The 18,281-nt window shown below is 45.7% G+C and overlaps 1 protein-coding gene across 6 annotated transcripts in view; it reads right to left on the reverse strand.

Moving 5' to 3' along the window:
• ACACA (acetyl-CoA carboxylase alpha) overlaps positions 1–18,281 on the reverse strand; it is a 305,545-nt gene that overhangs the window by 52,307 nt on the left and 234,957 nt on the right. For all 6 annotated transcript variants that reach the window (XM_087717132.1, XM_087717127.1, XM_087717128.1 and 3 more), the window contains 2 exons: positions 7,970–8,113; positions 5,739–5,859 (listed from right to left, as the gene is read on the reverse strand). In XM_087717132.1, the coding sequence (XP_087573258.1) occupies positions 5,739–5,859; positions 7,970–8,113 (265 nt within the window). The remainder of the gene's footprint in view (positions 1–5,738; positions 5,860–7,969; positions 8,114–18,281) is intronic.

The raw sequence follows: 18,281 nt of genomic DNA on the forward strand, positions 1-18,281 counted from the left end.
CTAAGATGGAAAAGGGGACACGGGGGGACGCACCACACCCCCCTGTGCTCCCCCCCTGTGCATGCGCACACACCCCACATGCGTGCGTGTCTCTTGCATGCACCCCATCACCCACACATGTGCGGCAGAGATGCAAAAATCAGCTGGCTGGCAGGAGGCACCGGAGCGAGTGCGGTGGAGCTGAGCTGGGGCGATGGCTCATGTGCCCACAAAGAGAGCTGTGTCCCCTGTGGCACGTGTGCCATAGGTTTGCCATCAAACCAATGGGGGGGTGGACTAAATGGCCTACAAGGTCCCTTCCAACTCTTGTTATTCTGTTATTGTTCAAAAGAATCTTTATCTAGCCTCTCTTATCAGCTGTACTTGTGCTTATTCTCAGAAGCTGAGACACTCCACTCTCGCAAACACCCCGCACCAATTTTGGACTTTCATCCAAATTACCTCCACGCGACCTATTAGATCTCATCGATTAGGCCTCCTCAGAGTTCCATCTGCCGGTCAATGCCGACTGGCAACTACGCGGAGGAGAGCCTTCTCGGTGGTAGCTCCGACCCTATGGAACGATCTCCCCGTGGAGATTCGTACCCTCACCCCCCTCCAGACCTTCCGCACAGCCCTCAGAATCTGGCTATCCCGTCAGGCCTGGGGCTAAGACTGTAACCCGCCCGAATGGTATGAATGTTGTGTTTTTTAATTATGTATTGTCTTATATGTTAAAAGTTTGTCTCCCCCCTCCCCTTTTGGTTGTGAGCCGCCCTGAGTCCCCCCAGGGAAAAGGGCGGCATACAAATAAACTTCAAAATCCAAAAATCAAAAATCCACCCTGCCACCGACAGGTGGGATATCAGCGTACATTTTGCCCCAGATCGCCTTTCAAAAACGAATGTCCCATTTTTAACAAATAGCACCAGGAGAGACATATTATAATGACAAAACCCGTCTGCCTGCCCTCACCAATGGTTGTCTCTTTAATTTGCTCCTCTGCATAAAAAGAGGGCCATTTATCAGCAGACAGCATCAGTTATAGTTAAACGATGGGACATGCGGGTAGATGAGGGAATTTGTGTTGGTTGAAATAAATAACTCTACAGGGTGTTTCTCTCCCCCCTCCCCTTCCTTTCAAGATACAGCAAGCATTTTTCAAAAGAAATCTAAGGCATTAAAGCTGTTGTTTTTCAAGCCTCTTCGGTTTTCTAAATTACGTGTTATCTTTTTCTAAAGATAAGTTATTAGGCTTCTTCCACCCAAATGGGCAATGCTAGCAACGAAGACACCGATAATTGACAGTGGTGGGGTGGCAGATTATTTGAGTGATGATCCACGCCACAGCAGACTGGCATATAGGCTTAAAAGGGACGCGTTCCTCGACCTTGGCAACTTCCAAGTGTTTGGACTTCAACTCCCAGAAGTCCCCAACATGCTGGCTGGGGAATTGTGGGAATTGGAAGTCCACACTTCTTTAAATTTGCTGAGGTCGAGAAACACTGCTTGAAGGTCTCGGATTCGTCTTGGGAACTCTTTCCACGACAAGGGGCTGGGTCAACATCTGAAATGTTTTGGGCAACTGTTAAAATCCTAAAGCAGGGGTGTCTAACGGGCGGCCTGTGGGCCAGATGTGTACGCACAAGCCAAGCCCACCCCAGCTCTGTGAACGGGAAAAATGTTGCGAAACGTCACGTGACGGCAAGGTGACGCCGTGAGTTTGACACCCGTGTCTTAGAGGCAAAGTGATGTTGCCATTAATCCAGCTGCCAACAACGTTCAAAATAGTGGGTTACTACCAAATGAGGAAAATCCAAAGCAAGGACCCTCAAAGGCCTCTAGGATGTCACAGCTGCCCAAGCCTTCCAGATGTTGTCCCAGCCCTTGTGTTGGGGAGAAAGTGTCACTCTGGAGTTTGTGAGAACTTAAAAATGTGACCCAACAAGGAATAACAGAATAACAGAGATGGAAGGGACCTTGGAGGTCTTCTAGGCCAACCCGCTGCTCAGGGAGGAAACCCTACACCACTTCAGACAAATGGTTGTCCAGTCTCTTCTTGAAAACCTCCAGTGTTGGAGCACCCACAACTTCTGGAGGCAAGTCGCCCCACAGATTATTTGTTCTGTCAGGAAATTCTAGGTTGGTTGATTGGTTTCCATGCATTGCTTTTTGTCCTGCCTTCAGGTGGTTTGGAGAATAGGTTGACCCCGAATTCTCTGTGTCAGACCCTCAAATATTGGAAAACTGCTATCATGTCACCCTTAGACCTTATTTAAAATTAAAACTAGACGTAACCAATTCCTGCAACTATTCTTTGTATGTTTTAGCCTCCGGTCCAAGGTGGCGCAGTGGTTAAATGCAGCACTGCAGGCTACTGCTAGATCAGCAGGTCAGCGGTTCAAATCTCACCGGCTCAGGGTTGACTCAGCCTTCCATCCTTCCGAGGTGGGTAAAATGAGGACCCAGATTGTTGGGGGCAATATGCTGACTCTCTGTAAACCGCTTAGAGAGGCCTGAAAGGCCTATGAAGCGGTATATAAGTCTACTGCTATTGCTATTGCTATTGCTATAATTGTCTTCGTTGCTCTTCTCTGCACCCTTTCTAGAGTCCCAACATCAGAACAGAAACCAACAGAAATCAAATACAAATCCATGAGCTTCCTCCCCCCTCTCGGTCACATCTTAAAGTTGCCAAGTTTGAAAAACACCTGTCTATTTTTTTTTTTTTTAATGGCTCTGTGTCTGTGTGTTCCAGCGTTAACTCTGGAACATCTTGAGCAATTTCCATCAAACTTGGTACACACATGACTTACTCTCTGGAGAAAAATACTGTGGGGATAAGATACCCCTAACACTCCTCGGGGTTTGTGTTCTGTTAAGATGCAGCCTGTTGTGCCTTTAAATGGCTTCGACTGTGCTGCGCAGTGGAGTTGCCATGGTAATGGCTTCACAGTACTCCACAGGCGGCGGGGGGGTGTTCCCCTTTGGTAAGGGGGAAAATCCAACATTAGAAATTATGTTTGGTCTGGACATTTTCCCCCTATAAATAAATACTTGGGCAATGCTGGCCTATGGGCTAGCAGTAGATAAAGAGGCTGGAGTAGGAATAGGAAAACCTGAGTTCTAATCAAGTTAATGTTGAAAAACACAACATCAAGATCCAACTGGCTCTAAGCGTTAATGTCAACTTTCTCTCTTGCCGCTACCCTGAATTGGCTTTCTCTGATTCCTCCATTGCACAAACATTGTCTCCAAAAACACTCCAAAAACAAAAATCAAAGAAGGAGGAAAGGGGAGCTCAGTGTTTCTGCCCCTTTCTGTTTTGCAATAATTGTGAAAAAGTCCTCTCTTCTCCCCAAAGCCGAGTGCAAAACCAATTAAAAGTGGAGATGTAGGGACGCCAACCTTTGCTGACTCCGACAGAATGGAAAGTGTTTTATCAAGCCTAAACTTGAAATTACTGTGTTCTAATATACCCGTTTTCCCCCACCCGCCCACCCACCCACCCGCTGCAAAACGTGGCCATCTATTTTAAAATTATCTCTTCATCGGAGAGTCCAGAGAGCTGATCGTTTCGATTCCGGGACCTCGTGTTGAGCGTCAGTTTGAAGAATATCGCGGCGCTATCTCTCCTAATAAACGGCTTTAACTTTTCACCTAAGAGATCTCTCCCTTAACTTATCGGGGAAAATCATCTGCTTCCCTCAACGCCTCTACTAAATTAGAAACCAAAGTCACTCCTGTTTGGGGCATGCAGACTCAAGACAAGGCAGATGAATTGCCAGCAAGATGATTTGAGGAGGGGAGAAGCAGGGAAGGGGAAGAGCATTAGACCCCAAATTGCCAGGGGGAAAAAAAAACTACCATTGTCAACAGCTTCATTCTAAGTAGGAACTAGAAGTTGTAAGGTTTCCTAAAAATGCCCTAATTTTTCAAGCACAAGCATACAGAGGAGGAGCAGTGCTGATCGAACCGCCCCGGTTCAGGGGAAAGTTTGATAGGGACTCCAAGAGCAGTTAGCCCTTTTCCTTGACTTAGTTGAGATCGTTTCACCGACAAATGCGCGCCCGACAAAAGTGCGCCGACAAAACCGCGGCGAGAAAACAGCGAGGTCAAAATTGCAGACACAGAAGCGCGCCGAAAAATGCGCGCCGACAAAAGCGCGCCATCAACAAACAATGCGAAAACAACGTAATGACCCTAACCCTAACCCTAACCCTTACCTTAACCCTAATCACGCTTTTGTGGCGCGCGGTTTTGTCGGCACTCTTTTGTGGGAGCGCTTTCGACCTCGCTGTTTTCTCACCACGGTTTTGTTGGCGCGCTTTTGACGGGCGCGCATTTGACGGGTCACGGTTGAGATCCACCTAGAATGCTATGGACACCTCTACTCATCCCCCAGAGCCACAGTGAATACTATCACAGAGGGACTAGAGGGAGAAGCAAGGGAATGGCTAGCAGCCCTCCACAAGAGGAGAGCCCGCCAACTGAAAGGCGTAGATGACTTCCTACGACTGCTAGAGGCCAGATTTGAGGAGGTGGGGGAGGACCTTTATGCAGAAGATGAGCTCAGCGACCTACAGCAGGGGCCGCCCCATCTAAGAGCACATCTGTGCATTTAGGAGAGTCATTGGAAGGCTGCCCCCTTTACCTGAACGTCTGTTAGTGCATTTTTTTTTCAGAACAAGCCTGGACAAGCAGATTTTGAAAATAGCAATAGCAGTTAGACTTATATACCGCTTCATAGGGCTTTCAGCCCTCTCTAAGCGGTTTACAGAGTCAGCATATTGCCCCCAACAACAATCCGGGTCCTCATTTTACCCACCTCGGAAGGATGGAAGGCTGAGTCAACCCTGAGCCGGTGAGATTTGAACATCCGAACTGCAGAACTGCAGTCAACTGAAGTAGCCTGCAGTGCTGCACTCTAACCACTGCGCCACCTCGGCTCTCAAAAGAAGGCTTGGAATTCCCTCGTTCACATTTTGATTTCTTGCAGAAATTTGAAAATTTGCAAAATACAAAATACCGGTAATCCTTCACTTACGACCACAACAACCCCAAAATTTCTTTCGCTAAATGAAACAGTTGTTAAGTTAGATTTGCCCCGTTTTACGACTTTTCTTGCCACAGTTGTTAAGTGAATCACTGCAGTTGTTAAGTTGGTAACATGGTTGTTAAGTGAATCTGGCTTCCTCATTGACTTTTTTTTAAAATCAGAAGGTTGCAAAAGGGGATCAACGGGACTCCAAGCTTATTCCAACATTACTTAATACTGCTTCAAGCTCAAATCGCTTCCAAAATGGTGAAAGCAGCCCATTTTACAGAAAGGACCATTCAGTTACTTCAACAACTAGCATTCAGGTGCTGTCTAGCTGCATTGAAGTCAAGTCCAATTAAATGACATTCAATTGGACAATGTGACCTGCACTAATAGTGGGAGGGAGAATCCTATACTTTAATTATGTGGGTTTGCACGGGAATTAGTTAGATCTGGTTTTGCCCTCATCAGTGCCAATGTGCACTCAACAAAGTTTCGCATTAAGAGATTGGATCGTCTCGACGGTGCCCGCTTTGGTTGGGTTCATCAGTCGGAACGTTGACAGCCTTGTTTATTAACTAGGCCCAGAATTACTTGATTATGAGATGAGCAGCTTTATCAAATATGAAAAAGGATAAATAATGGGAGTGATATCAAACATAACGAGCCCCCTCCCACACTTCGTCCGGATTGAATCCACCTTCTGAAGTCCACATACTTGGGTGAGGTCGTCCAGCAAGCATCCAGCGAGGATCGTAGGGGGCCTTGGTGGGGAGGAATTCGATTGTTCTGTCTATCGGGTCCTTCACAGTGAGCATCGGGACTGGACTGAACACACTCTAGTACGAAAGAAACAAGCCAGAAAGCCAAGTTATTACGCATTCTTACGGTTCTAATTTTCAGCATGTCCTTCCTTCCCGGAGAAAGCCACGTCAGTTAGAAAGCCTCTGTCTTGTTATCTGTTTGGAGAAAAAAATCCCTCTTTGGGGATATTATTACCCTGTTTCCCTGAAAATAAGACCTCCCTGGATAATAAGCCCAATTTGGCCTTTGAGAGCATGCGCTAAAATAAGCCCTCTCCTGAAAATAAGAACTCCCCGAAAATATTTAAACGCTTGCGCAGCCGGTCCCCACCATTTCCAGGGGGGGGGGGAAGAGGGGGAACATGCCCTATGCCAGTGTTTTTCAACCACTGTGCCGCGGCACACTAGTGTGCCGTGACATAGTATAAGGTGTGCCGTGGGAAAAACACTTTATATATAGTCAATATAGGCACAGAGTTAATTTTTTTTAACATTTTCTAATGGTGGTGTGCCTCGTGATTTTTTTCATGAAAAAAGTGTGCCTTTGCACAAAAAAGGTTGAAAAACACTGCCCTATGCGTCCCACATGCACTGGCCATCCACACGGAACGGCCTTGCGGAGGCCATTACCGCAAACCCTAGCTAATGCGCCCCTTCTCTTAGTGGCGGCCGCACAAAGAGCAGCAGGCCTAGCGATGTTAGAGCTGGCAAGAGTGTGGAAGAAACAGAGACAGAACTTCTGGCCCTCTCTGGATCAGCTGATCCACGGGCCATGGACTGAGGTTAAGGGGTCTCCTGCACCTCAAAAATAATAAGACCTCCTGAAAATAAGGCCAAGCGCTTATTCGGGTGTCAAAAGAAAATAAGATCCTGACGGTAACGCAAGCAGTCCTCAACTTACAATCATTCATTTAGAGACCAAAGATCCAACGGTACTCAAAAAAAGGGACTTATAACCGTTTTGCACACTTAAGACCAGTGCGGCATTCCCATGGTCGCATGATCAAAATTCGGACACTTGGCAACTGGCATATACAGGTAGTCCTTGATTTGCAACGGTTCATTTAGTGACCGTTCAAAGTTACAACACCATTGAAAAAAGTGGACTTGTGACCAGATTCACATAAGAAATGGATTACTAACTTATCAGCCGCAGTGATTCACTTAACAGCTATGCCAAGAATGGTCGCAAAATGAGGCAAAACTTACTTAACAAATATCTCATTTAACAGAAATGTTGGATTCAATTGGGGTCGTAAGACAAGGACTACCTGTATTTATGACAGTTGCAGTGTCCCAGGGGTGAATTGATCACCTTTTGTGACCTTCTGACAGCAAAATCAATTGGGGAATCCAGATTCACTTAACAGCCGTGGTACTAATTTAACAAAGGCTGTGATTCACTTAACCACTATGCCAAGAAAGGTCATATAGGTAAAGATAAAGGTTCCCCTCCCACATATGGGCTAGTTGTTCCCAACTTTAGGGGCGGTGCTCATCTCCATTTCGAAGCCGAAGAGCCAGCGCTGTCCAAAGACGTCTCCATGGTCATGTGGCCAGCATTACTAAACGCCGAAGGCGCACGCAATGCTGATCCCTTCCCACTAAGGTTGGTTCCTATTTTTCTACTTGCATTTTTACCTGCTTTCAAACTGCTAGGATGGCAGAAGCTGGGACAAGGAACAGGAGCTCACTCTGTTAAGCGGCGCTAGGAATTTGAACCACCAAACTACCAACCTTTTGATCGACAAGGTCAGCATCTTAGCCACTAAGCCGCCCGTGTCCCTAAGAAAGGTCATAAAATGGGGCGAAACTCACTTGACAACTGTCTCACTCAGCAACAGCAATTTGGGGCTCAATTGTGATTGTAAGTTGAGGATTACTTATATATCTGAATACCAGCTTTTTTGGTGTGTGTGGCAATGCTTTGAACTGTAAGGAATAAATTGTGAATTCTCCGGCATTTTTGGATTTGGGTTGGTCTAAAAGGCCTACAGTTTTCAGTTGAAACTATGGTTGAACCTGTCCATACTTTGTGAGATTTAAGGGATTTTTCATCATGTCTTCTGACTGTTGGCCGACGTTCATGGCTATGCGATGTATAAATTGTTTAAATAAGGAAACAAACAAGGGGAGGAACGTGTACCTTTGGCATGTATGAGAGCCACTGCAGAATGGTGTAGACGCCTTCAAAGTCATCACACACAGTGCTGTGGGTCACTCCGTTGTTATGCATGATCTGGATGCCACCCAGCTGGTTATTAGAAGTGTACACCTCTCTTCCAAGCACCTGTGCAAAGAAAGGGGCAAGAAAAAGAAGGTTACCAGTGTTTTTTTTTAAAGCACCAAATGAGCTTGTTCTTTCTATCTATAGAAAGCCAACAAAGTGGCTAATACAGCATGCATTAGAAAAATAAATATATACAGGAAGAAAAAACAGACAACTGTATGCAGTGGAATTCTTGTAGCGTGTGACAGTGTTCGTTTGTCCAGTCCATGAAAAGGGAAAGGAAAAAGGATGGGAAATGCAGAAAGGGGAGGGGAGGGGTAGAGAGGAAAGTGGAAGAAAAGGGAAGTGGAAGAAGGGAAAGGAAGGAAAGCAAAGTGGAAGAAGGGAAAGAAAAAAGTGGAAAAGGAGGAGGGGGAAGGAAGGAGAGAGGAGGAGAGAAAGAAGGGGAAGTGGAAGAAAGGAAGGGAAAGAAAGAAAAGTGGAAAGAGGAGGAAGGAGAAGGGAGGGGAGTGGAAGAAGAGAAGGGAACGGAAGAACGGAAGGAAAGAAAAGGGGAAGAAGAGAGAGGGAAGGGAAGAAAAGTGGAAAAAGAGGAGAGGGAAGGAGAGGGGAAGAAAGTGGAAGAAGGGAAGGGAAGAAGAGTGGGAGAAGAGGACGGGGAAGGAGAGGAGAGGGGAGGGGAAGGGAGAAAAGTGGAAGAAGGGAAAGGAAGTGGAAGAAGGGAAAGGAAGGAAAGTGAAAAAAGGGAAAGGAAGGAATCTGGAAGAAGGGAAGGAAAGGAAGTAGAAGAGGAGGGGAAAGGAAAGAGGAGAGGAGAGGGGAAGGGAAGGAAAATGGAAGAAGAGAAGCGAAGGGAAGAACGGAAGGAAAGAAAAGTGGAAGAAGAGGAGAGGGAAGGGAAGGAAAATGGAAGAAGAGAAGGGAAGGGAAGGAAAGAAAAGTGGAAAAAGAGGAGGGGGAAGGAGAGGAGAGGAAAGCGGAAGAAGGGAAGGGAAGAAGGGAAAGGAAAGAAAGAAAAGCGAAGGGAAGAACGGAAGGAAAGAAAAGTGGAAGAAGAGGAGAGGGAAGGGAAGGAAAATGGAAGAAGAGAAGGGAAGGGAAGGAAAGAAAAGTGGAAAAAGAGGAGGGGGGAAGGAGAGGGGAGGAAAGCGGAAGAAGGGAAAGGAAAGGAAAGAAAGAAAAGTGGAAGAAGAGGACGGGGAAGGAGAGGAGAGGGGAAGGGAGGAAAGTGGAAGAAGGGAAAGGAAGGAAAGTGAAAAAAGGGAAAGGAAGGAATTTGGAAGAAGGGAAGGAAGTAGAAGAGGAGGGGAAAGGAAAGAGGAGGAGAGGAGAGGGGAAGGGAGGAAAGGGGAAGAAGAGAAGGGAAGGATAGTGAAATAAGAGGAGGGGGAAGAGAAAGGGAAGGGACCTTGACATTCCTAACTTTGCATTAACACAATTGTTTTAAAAAAAAACAGCAAAATCCTCCTTGGTGTACAGCCAAGAACAAGTGAGAGCATCACATCTATTCTTCTGGAGCAAACAGCCATCGGAGGATACCTGGCTGAAATCCACCTTTGCCCACCTGGCTCCAGAAGAAAAAAAACGGGGAGGGGAAGCAGGGGAAATATCACACCAGACAAACCCGCACAACCCCCCTAGAGTTTCCTCGGAAGGCGCTTCCAAGCAGGCGCCCCTGACCGCCAGCCTCCCGTGCGCAGGGCCTGTCTCCTAATCTCCGCCGCGCGCCAGGCGCCGAGCGCCGTGTTTCTCATTCCCCCGCTGTCTCTTCCCATTTGCCCTCTCCCTGACTGATACACTGATCTCTCGGTCACTCGGGTTTCTGCTCTGCTGGGTCCATATTACTAATAACACCTCTGCCACGGCCAGTTTACCTCATGAAAGCAGGAGCACATCATTACAAAATAAACTCATAACTTTGACATTCGAGCAAATACACGCCATTTGTTATTTTTATGGCTCGAGTCTTTCGAACAGGCAGCGGGCATTATATACCTGTTTCATTTAGATTTTATCAACGACAGGGGAAAGAAAGTGGAGGGGGGGGGAATAAAAATAAAACAAGAACAAAGAAAAAAGGGGAAAGAGAAACCCACAACCGCACGCTCTCCCAAAACAAAAACAAGGCCAGAAAATGTCCTGGTTTAGGTGGCACCGTTGCGTTGTTCCTCCCTAAAATGGCCGCTGAAACTTGCCCGGGGGTGTTAGCAGGTCCCCTTTAGCTAAAATAGAAGAATTTGGGTTTTGTTTTTGATTTTTTGGTGGGGGGAGAGAGGTTGGCAGGAACATAACTGGAATTTGGAGAGCAAGGGTTGGGTCACGCTCACAAAATGGCCAGTTACGGCCATAATCGAGCCGGGAATTATGGTCTTAAGTCATGCTGGTCGTTAAGTGGGTCATCATGCAACTGCACCCCATTTTATAATCTTTTTTGCAGGGGTTGTTAAGCAAATCCATTCTCCACAAAGGACATGTTTTTGGACAGAAACCAGAAACAAATGCCAGTTTCCAAGAGAATAACGTCGTTAATTGTGGGGCGGGTGGGGTGGGGTGTTTACATGATCACAGGATGCTGCAAATGGCCATAAGCTGGAACCAATTGACAAGTGCCCAAATTGTGGTCATGTGACTACTCCGTGTGTGTGTGTGTGTGTGTGTGTGTGTGTGTGTGTGTGTGTGAGAGAGAGAGAGAGAGAGAGAGAGAGAGAGAGAGAAAGACAGAGAGAGAGAGACAGAGAGAGAGAGACAGAGGGAGGGAGGAAGAGAGAGAGAGAGAACTTGAAATCCAGGTTGAGGTCCAAAGGAACTTTGAATGGTCACTAAGCAAGTGGTCATAAGTTGAGGATTACCTGTGCAGATAGACCTCAACTTAGAACAGTTCATTCAGTGACCGTCCAACGTGACATCAGCACTGAAAAAAAGTGACTGATGAGCAATTTCCACACCGTTGTTCCATTGCCAAGGTCACATGATTTACATTCAGATGCTTGGCCACTGACTCGTATTTATGACGGTTGCAATGTCCCATGGTCACGTGATCCCCTTTTGGCAACCTTCTGATCAGCAAAGTCAATGGGGAAGCCAGATTCACTTAACAACCGTGTGACTAACTTAACAACTACAGCGATTTGCTCAACGAATATGGCAAAAAAAGTCATAAAACGGAGCAAAACTCGCCCCAAATTTCTCACCTAGCAACATAAACTCTTGGTTGAATTGTGGTCGTAAGCTGAGGACTACCTATATTGGGGAAGTTACCCCTTTCAGAACATAGCTGCCATGGTGGGCCAGGAAAGTCAACACCAAAACCCTTGACTGTAAAAGAGATTATGATGAACGACTGATGCTCAACCCACATTTTATTTCAACCATTATCTGCATTCAGAATTACGCTTATGATTGAGATCTCTCTCCTTCCTATTTCTAGGCAAAGCTTTTGCAGGGTCAGTGTAACCTCCTAGCAGATTGGCTTTATCCAAGGGAAGCAGGTTGTGGGAGCTTCATCATTGGAAGCTTTCAAGAAGAGACTGTGTCAGTGTAGTATTCATGAACTGTAATAGGGCGTAGTAACAAGGTCAGCCAATGGAAACCGAAACAGTATTTGCTGGAGACAGCTAGGAGCCTGAGTATGGCTTAGCTTTGTAGCTCTGAGTCTGTGCTGAGGTTAAAACTAGCCTGCTGCTCTGAACTGAAACTGTTCTCTATGCTGCCTGTGTGTGTTTGTTTTCAACTACCACATTGAAAAACCTGCTTTTGGGTACTGTAAATATGCCTTGTGTGTTTATATATATATATATATATATATATATATATATATATATATATATGTATATGTATATGTATATGTATATGTATATGTATATGTATATGTATATGTATATGTATATGTATATGTATATGTATATGTATATGTATATATTTGAGAGAGACAGAGAGACAGACAGAGAGAGACAGAGAGAGAGAGAGAGAGACAGAGAGAGAAGTTAATGAATCCTGCTGAATCAGTTACCTATGTGTGTGCTTTCTGGATGTGATTGCTGCTGCAAACTGGGACAGACTGGACTGATATCTGTCAAAAATGGTGTAGGGTTTGTTGGGCAGGGGTTGGACTAGATGACCTACAAGGTCCCTTCCAACTCTGTTAATCTGTACCTGTATCCTAACCCTGTTTGGGGTTTATGGCGGGGATGTCAAACTCAATTTCATTGAGGGCTGCACCAGGGTTGCGTTTGACCTCGGGGGGGGGGGGAGGCAGAGTGGGCATGATCAGGGTGGGTGTGGATAGCTCAACATCACATGTGTTGGCAGCTGTGTGGTCCACGGTGCCTCTGCCAGCGAAAAAGTGGCCCTGAGCTCCATTTTCAGCTGCGACAGCCTCCCGCAACTCTCTGCCAGTGAAAAATGGAGCTCGGGAGGGACGCGGTTTTGTTGGCAGAGGCACCGCGGGCCAGTCCCTCACTGTTTCCAGGTTGGCCCCTAGGCCAGCACCCTGTCGGTCTTGAGTTTGACACCCCTAAGCTCCTTTTTCACTTGCAGAGGGTTGCAGGAGGCTGTCGCAGCTGAAAACAGAGCTCGGGACCCCTGAGTTTTTGGTTCCACCACAAAACCGCGGTAGACTAAAGCGTGCTCGACGAAAGCGCGTATGTGACGTAATCACAGCGCGACAAAAACAGCACGCTGTGAGCGGTAAACTTAAAATTAACGCGTAAATCTAAACCTAACCCCCCCAAACCTAACCCTAAACCTAACCCTTAACCTAACCCTAACCCTAACCCTTAACCTAACGCTAACCCTTAACCTAACCCTAACCCTAACCCTTAACCTAACCCTAACCCTAACCCTTACCTTTATGTGAATCGGCTTGCTTTAATTTAATTTTAATTTAATTTTAATTTATTTTTAATTTTATTTGTCGCGCTGCTGATGACGTCAGGTACGCGCTTTAATCGGGCGCGCTTTAGTGGACCGCGGTTTTGACGGGTCACGGAGTTTTTGCTGGCAGAAGCACTGCAGGCCAGTCCTTCACTGTTTCCAGGGTGGCTCTGTGGGCCGGATCTGAGCACCCTGTGGGCTGGATCCGGCCCCTGGGCCTTGAGTTTGACACCCCTGGTTTATGGGATTCTATCTTTCCCTCCAGGCTCTTCGTCAGCATCCCTCGGCTGTCTTCCCACAACTCAGCCTGAATCCAGGCTGCTGCCTCCGCTATCAAAACACGGAGACAAGTAAATATGGCAGCCTCTCCACGGTGCTTCCCTTGAAGCATCCTGAAGCTCTGGGGTGGAGGTGGGAGGGCTCATTTGTCTTGAACTCCAAAACGGAATTTAAAGGGCAGCTGCAGACAGTATATATTAGACCATTTTCGCTGCTTGTCAGCAGCAGTAAACTGGAGGGCCTCTACAGGCTCTCGCTAAGTGGCGCCTGCAATAACAGCTCCCTTTTTGCTTCCAGCAGCTCCTGAATCTGCTGGTTGGTGATGGAAATCACAGCAGCTTTTTTTATTTTTTCCAAAAAAAGAGAGAAAAGAAATCCTCTCCCCCAAATGGAAGAGCTGCTTCTTTCTGTTCCGTTCCAAACTTCCTCTAACCTGCTCTCAAGGAAAAATCAGATTAAACACCCCCCCCCACCCCCATCAAACCAAGTCTTCCCTCTTTGCTGATCCGCTGTCCCTGGCAAGGTTGGCATGACTGAATGTAGCCCACTTTTCCTGTGACCCGTATGGCACCGCTATGTGCCATCTCTGAAAGAGGCGGTTTCCAGGCACATTTGGGTGCTTGCATTTAGTTAGTTTCCAAGTAGTCTAGCAGCTCAGCGGAAGGGGAAGGGGGGGAGGAGAGGAGAGGAAAGGGAGGAAGAAAGGAAAGAAGGAAGGAGAGAGCGAGGAAAGGAAAAGAAAAAGGAGGGAGGGAGGGAAGAAAGGAAGAAAAAGAAAGAAAAGAGGGAGAGGAGGGGAAGGGAAAAAGGAAAGGAAGGAAAAGAGGGAGATGAGAGGAAAAGAGAGGAAGAGAAAAAAGGAAGGAAGGAAGGCAGGAAGGAAGGCAGGAAAATAGGGAGAGTAGAGGAGAAGAGAGGAAGAGAAAAAGGAAGGAAGGAAGGAGTGAGGAAAGGAAAAGAAAAAGGAGGGAGGGGGGAAAGAAAGAAAGGAAGTAAGAAAAGAAAGAAAAGAGGGAGAGGAGAGGAAGGGAAAAAAAGAAGGCAGGACAGAAAAGAGAGAGATGAGAGGAAAAAAGGAAGGAAGGAAGGAAGGAAGGAAGGAAGGAAGGAAGGAAGGAAGGAAGGAAAGAAGGAAGGAAGGAAGCTAGCTTCATTTTATAGCTCCCTTCCCTTCTCCCCAATAAAATTTGCTTCTGGAATTTTCTAACAGCCTTATGGATGGTTTCCATTAAGACCAGATATGGACAATTGATCTAGGAGCTGTTGGCCACCCTTTTTACTATCAAGGATCACGAGGCCATGCTTGATGCGGCTAATGGGTACTGGAGTCCAATAATGTTTGGAGAAACTAGGCAGCATTTTTAATAAAACATGCCCAGAGGCACAGGGACTTCATTTCATATTATAGCAATTTATGGGAGGTTGGCCCTTAATCCAGTTCGGAGCTTCTTGGATGAGTAGTGGAACATCTTCAAGGAAAAAACAAAGTCCAGTTGCCCTTTGAAGAAGCACTTTTAAGATAGTGAAGGAACATCTGCTTCTGTATTTTTCAATTTATGAGGATTCAACAAGGGAAACTCCTTGAGTTAGGAACATACAGGCTTGGTCTAATGCTTAGAGATTATTAAACTGTGCTCTGCTCCTGCTATCAGCCCTGTGATCTTTTATTTAGAAGATGTAGGGCACTAAATGTACACAGTTCTTCAACACCTCCACATTAAAACCCCAAGCACCTGGTAAATGGAATTATACCCCTGTCATCTCTTTCCCACAAAGTTTTAAGAGTATAAATAATAATAATAGCAATAACAGTAGACTTATATACCGCTTCATAGGGCTTTCAGCCCTCTCTAAGCGGTTTACAGAGTCAGCATATTGCCCCCAACAACAATCCGGGTCCTCATTTTACCCACCTCGGAAGGATGGAAGGATGAGTCAACCCTGAGCCGGTGAGATTTGAACCGCTGAACTGCTGATCTAGCAGTCAGCCTGCAGTGCTGCATTTAACCACTGCGCCACCTTGGCTCATAAAAGGACTCATTTTTTCCCCTTGCCTTCAAATCTCCCTCATTGCACTCCATGCCCAGCATCAGAATGGAAAGGTCTACTCTGCATTGATTTAAAGTCAGAGAAATAAATAAAATCCCTTCATCAGTTTAGTTCGCAAAGAAATTCATGGGACATGATATATTCGAAGAGCTGTTTGCAAATCTGGTTTTTCCCCTGGTGAGCGAAGCGTTACAATAAGGAGTGGTCTCTGTGAAATGTTGGTTTGTGTGACCAGGAGTGCCCATGGATTGTAATTCAGAAGAAAAAAAGCTGGTGAAACGATTTTAATTTTACAACACGTGAACAGAATAAACCATGGTTTCAGTGCGGAAACGGTGAGCATCCAAAAAAGCTAGAAAATTCCTGGAAGCCTGGCATTCAAACAAATCAGCCATCACCAGGCACAAGGAGATAAACAACAACTACATGCCATTCAAAAGAGACAATAAATAATGCAAAAAGGAAACAAAAAGACCAAAACACCTCCTCCCCAGCAATCAACACCCAGATGAGCATAAATGAACAGCAAGATTGATAACAGAATAACAATCAAGAAATAAGCAATAGACCAATGAGCTGATGTGGTTTTCTCTCCAGCAAAATATGGAAGACTCCATCTACAATCTAGATCAGTGGTTCTCAACCTTGGACAACATGTAGATGTCTGTATTTCAAAATTTCCAAGCCAGCTATGCTGGAAATTGAAGTCCAAACATCTTCAAGTTTCCAAGGTTGGTAAACATTTGTCTAGATCTTGGCTTCTTGGGGTGTCATCTGATGCTCCCAGAATTAGCATCAGAATCATCCTGAGGTTATCAGAACTTGAATTGTTAAAGGACAAGTTCCATCCTCCGATGAGATGTCATGATGGCCAGACCAAACAAGGCATCTACACACAATCTGGAACTCTCCATCCCAAATGGTGGTGCTGCTGAAAAAAACACCAAGGACATGTCCTTACCACTTTCTACAGAGGGATGATTGAGAGCATCCTGTCTGGTTTGGAAACGTTATTGCTTCGAACAGGAAGGCAGAGCAGAGAGTGGTGAGGACTGCAGAAAAGATGATCGGTACTTCACTTCCTTCTATCCAGGACAGGGCATATAAGGGAGGCTTGAGCAGAGTCCACAGGGTTGTCTGGGACGCTACACATCCTCTTCACAACCTGTTTTCCTTGCTACCTTCTGGGAGGGGGCTTCGGGGTATCCAAAGCAGAAACATCCAGATTCAGTCACAGTTTTGTTCCATGTAGCATCAACCTTGTGAACTCTCAAATTTCCTTGATGTATTCAAAACGGACAGGGATTAATACATGTAAGTGTGTGTGTGAGTAAGTGTGTGCCTGTGCAGGTATATATTTATGTACCGGTATCAGTGGTGGGTTTCAAAAATTGTTCGAACCTACTCTGTGGGTGTGGCCTCCTTTGTGGGAGTGGCTTGCCACCCATGTGACCGGATGGGAGTGGCTTGCCACCCATGTGACCGGATATGAAATTATGAATTAGTACTTAGGTCGGTCCAAGTAGCTATTCAGAAACTCTGGCATTGAAGCATGCAAGTCTTAAAGCTGTCAAGTTACAAGACCCTTGCACCCCTAAGCCTTTAGAAAAAAAAAAACTAGGGGTCTTCAAACCTGACACCTTTAAGACTTGTGAACTTCAACTCCCAGAATTCCTCCTCCAGTCACGTTGGCTCAGGAACTCTGGCATTGAAGCATGCAAGTCTTAAAGCTGTCAAGTTACAAGATCCTTGCACCCCTAACCCTTTAGAAAAAAAACTAGGGGTCTTCAAACCTGACAGCTTTAAGACTTGTGGACTTCAACTCCCAGAATTCTTCCTCCAGTCACGTTGGCTCAGGAACTCTGGCATTGAAGCATGCAAGTCTTAAAGCTGTCAAGTTACAAGATCCTTGCACCTCTAACCCTTTAGCAGTGGTGGGTTTCAAAATTTTTTGGAACCTCTTCTGTAGGTGTGGCCTGCTTTCCGGGTCCACTGGTGGAACCTCTTCTAACCGGTCCGGTAGATCTGACGAACTGGTTTTACCGAATAGGTGCGAACTGGTAGGAACCCACCTCTGACCGGTATGTATATAGCATGCGTATGTGTTTGGGTAGATACATACTTCCTTTTGAGAGTAGGCAAGAGAATTTCATTTTGTGCGTGAGTGTGTGTGTGTGTGTGTATGCGTGTGTGTGTGTTTGTGTGTGTTTGTGTATGTGTGCAGGTATATATTTATGTACCGGTATGTATACAGCATGCGTATGTGTTTGGGTAGCATACATACTTTCTTTTGAGAATAGGCAAGAGAATTTCATTTTGTGTGTGAGAGAGTGTGTGTGTGTGTTTGTGTGTTTGTGTGTGTGCATGAGTGTATGTGTGTATGTGTGTGTGTATGTGTGCAGGTATATATTTATGTACCGGTATGTATATAGCATGCGTACGTGTTTGGGTAGATACATACTTTCTTTTGAGAGTAGGCAAGAGATTTTCATTTTTAATGTGGGCCAGTGTGCTCAGAAAAAACGACAATAAAAGGTATCTTATCTTAATCTTACGAGGAACATCCAAATGATAGTAAAAAAGGAAATAAATAAATAAAATTCAGGAATCAAGGCTTGTGTTTTAATGCTGAAGCAAAGATGCTTAAATTCCACAATGTTGGTAGAACAAGCAATGCCTGTCCTGGCTGATCAACGGCCTCTCTGACTCAGCCAAAATTGCTTTCTTAAAATAAAATAAAAAATAAAAAAACAGAGTTAAGATAGCGCACATATTTTTTCACCAGACAACAGCAAAAAGGCTTCTGCCAATATTTCTGCTGCAATTCATTGCCCTTGGCACAAACAGACCCAGCTCATCCACACGACTGGAGGCAGAACCTCCAGATGCGCACATTAAAAGGGTCGCCACTTTTTAAAGTTGGTCACAATGATTGCGAAGTGAATCTGGATTCCTTCCCTATTGACTTTGCCTGTCTGAAGTCAAAATGAGATCACATGACCCCAGGGCAATGCAACCGTTATGGGTA

The sequence above is a fragment of the Thamnophis sirtalis genome, unplaced genomic scaffold (genome assembly GCF_051295495.1).
Source record: "Thamnophis sirtalis isolate CommonGarterSnake01/CBP01778 unplaced genomic scaffold, rThaSir2_p1.2 scaffold_6, whole genome shotgun sequence".
In the NCBI taxonomy this organism is placed as follows: domain Eukaryota; kingdom Metazoa; phylum Chordata; class Lepidosauria; order Squamata; family Natricidae; genus Thamnophis; species Thamnophis sirtalis.